Source organism: Henckelia pumila, chromosome 4 (genome assembly GCF_033568475.1).
Source record: "Henckelia pumila isolate YLH828 chromosome 4, ASM3356847v2, whole genome shotgun sequence".
NCBI lineage: Eukaryota > Viridiplantae > Streptophyta > Magnoliopsida > Lamiales > Gesneriaceae > Henckelia > Henckelia pumila.
In genome coordinates this window covers 171,734,713-171,736,030 of record NC_133123.1, presented here as the reverse complement: position 1 = coordinate 171,736,030, position 1,318 = coordinate 171,734,713, and the positions used below count along the sequence as shown (strand labels likewise).

The window sequence follows — 1,318 nt, the reverse complement described above, 5'->3', positions numbered from 1 at the left end:
TCAACAATCTATGCTCTCTCAGAGTCTGCAAAGCTGTCTGCAAGTGTTGTCTATGCTCCTCAATGCTTCTGGAGTAGATCAATATGTCATCAATAAATACTATGATGAACTCATCGAGATACGGATGAAATACACGGTTCATGAGATCCATGAAGGTCGCTGGAGCATTGGTCAACCCGAATGGCATCACTAAGAACTCGTAATGCCCATAACGTGTCCGAAAAGCAGTCTTGGACACGTCAAAATCTCTGACTCACAACTGATGATATTCAGCTCGTAGATCGATCTTAGAGAATACGGAAGCTCCCTGCAACTAATCAAATAAGTCCTCGATCCTTGGTAGTGGATACTTATTTTTCATTGTACCTCTGTTAAGCTCTATTTAGTCAAAGCACAGTCTCATACTGTCATTCTTCTCTTTCACAAATAATACTGGCACTCCCCAAAGAGAAAAGCTAAGATGAATGAAGCCCTTCTCCAGTAGCTCCTGAATCTATTTCTTTCAGCTCTTTCATCTCAGTGGGAGCAAGTTGGTACGGTACCTTAGAGACAGTCACAATATCTGGTATCAACTCAATACCGAACTTCACCTCTCTAGCTAGTGGAATTCCTACAGCGTCATCCAGAAAGACATCCGGGAAATCACGAACAACCTCTATCTCTGCCATAGATCTGATAGGCTGTTCTGACACTGCAAATACACTGGCAATAAACCCCTGGCAACCCCTCTGTAATAATTTTCTCGCACACACAAAAGAGATGATATGCGAAGCACTGCTGCTCTGGGACGCAAGGAAAATAAACAGGTCACCCTCAAAAGGTTTCACTGATACTGTCCTTTGCCAAAAATCAATCGAAGCTCCATTGACTGTCAGCCAGTCCATGCCCAATATGTGATCAAAGTCTGTCATAGGCAATACAACTAGATCGACCTTGATTGTGTTCCCCTGCAACTCATATTCCAGGCCTCTGATGACACTCGTAGTAGTGAGAATCCTTCCAGATGGCACGGTGATAACATAACCTGTGGTAGCAACCTCGGGTGTGATACCTACGTGCATGATAAACTCTTTTGAGATAAACGAATGCGTAGCTCCAGATTCTAGCAACGCAAACGTAGAGTTACCTCTAACTAGAATCCTCTCTGCACGCAAAAGATTTCCAAGCAGATGCACCCAAATCTTAAATTACCCAATTTCACACCTATGGACTACTCTTCTCCGAGGCATATCGCATCACCACTTATTCTTTACGTAAATCTCAAGGCATAATTAAGTATTTTAAAACTTTACTAACATAAAACCTTAAATCATGAACA

At 42.3% G+C, this 1,318-nt stretch overlaps 1 protein-coding gene across 1 annotated transcript; it reads right to left on the bottom strand.

Moving 5' to 3' along the window:
• Window positions 1–455: 455 nt before the first annotated feature.
• Window positions 456–1,061, bottom strand: LOC140862330 (uncharacterized). Its single transcript, XM_073265344.1, has one exon. The coding sequence runs from the start codon at window positions 1,059–1,061 to the stop codon at window positions 456–458; it is 606 nt and encodes a 201-aa protein (XP_073121445.1).
• Window positions 1,062–1,318: the final 257 nt, after the last annotated feature.

Bases quoted from the DNA above. Each gene is read 5' to 3' on its own strand.
- LOC140862330 (XM_073265344.1), bottom strand. From the start codon at position 1,061: ATGCACGTAGGTATCACACCCGAGGTTGCTACCACAGGTTATGTTATC.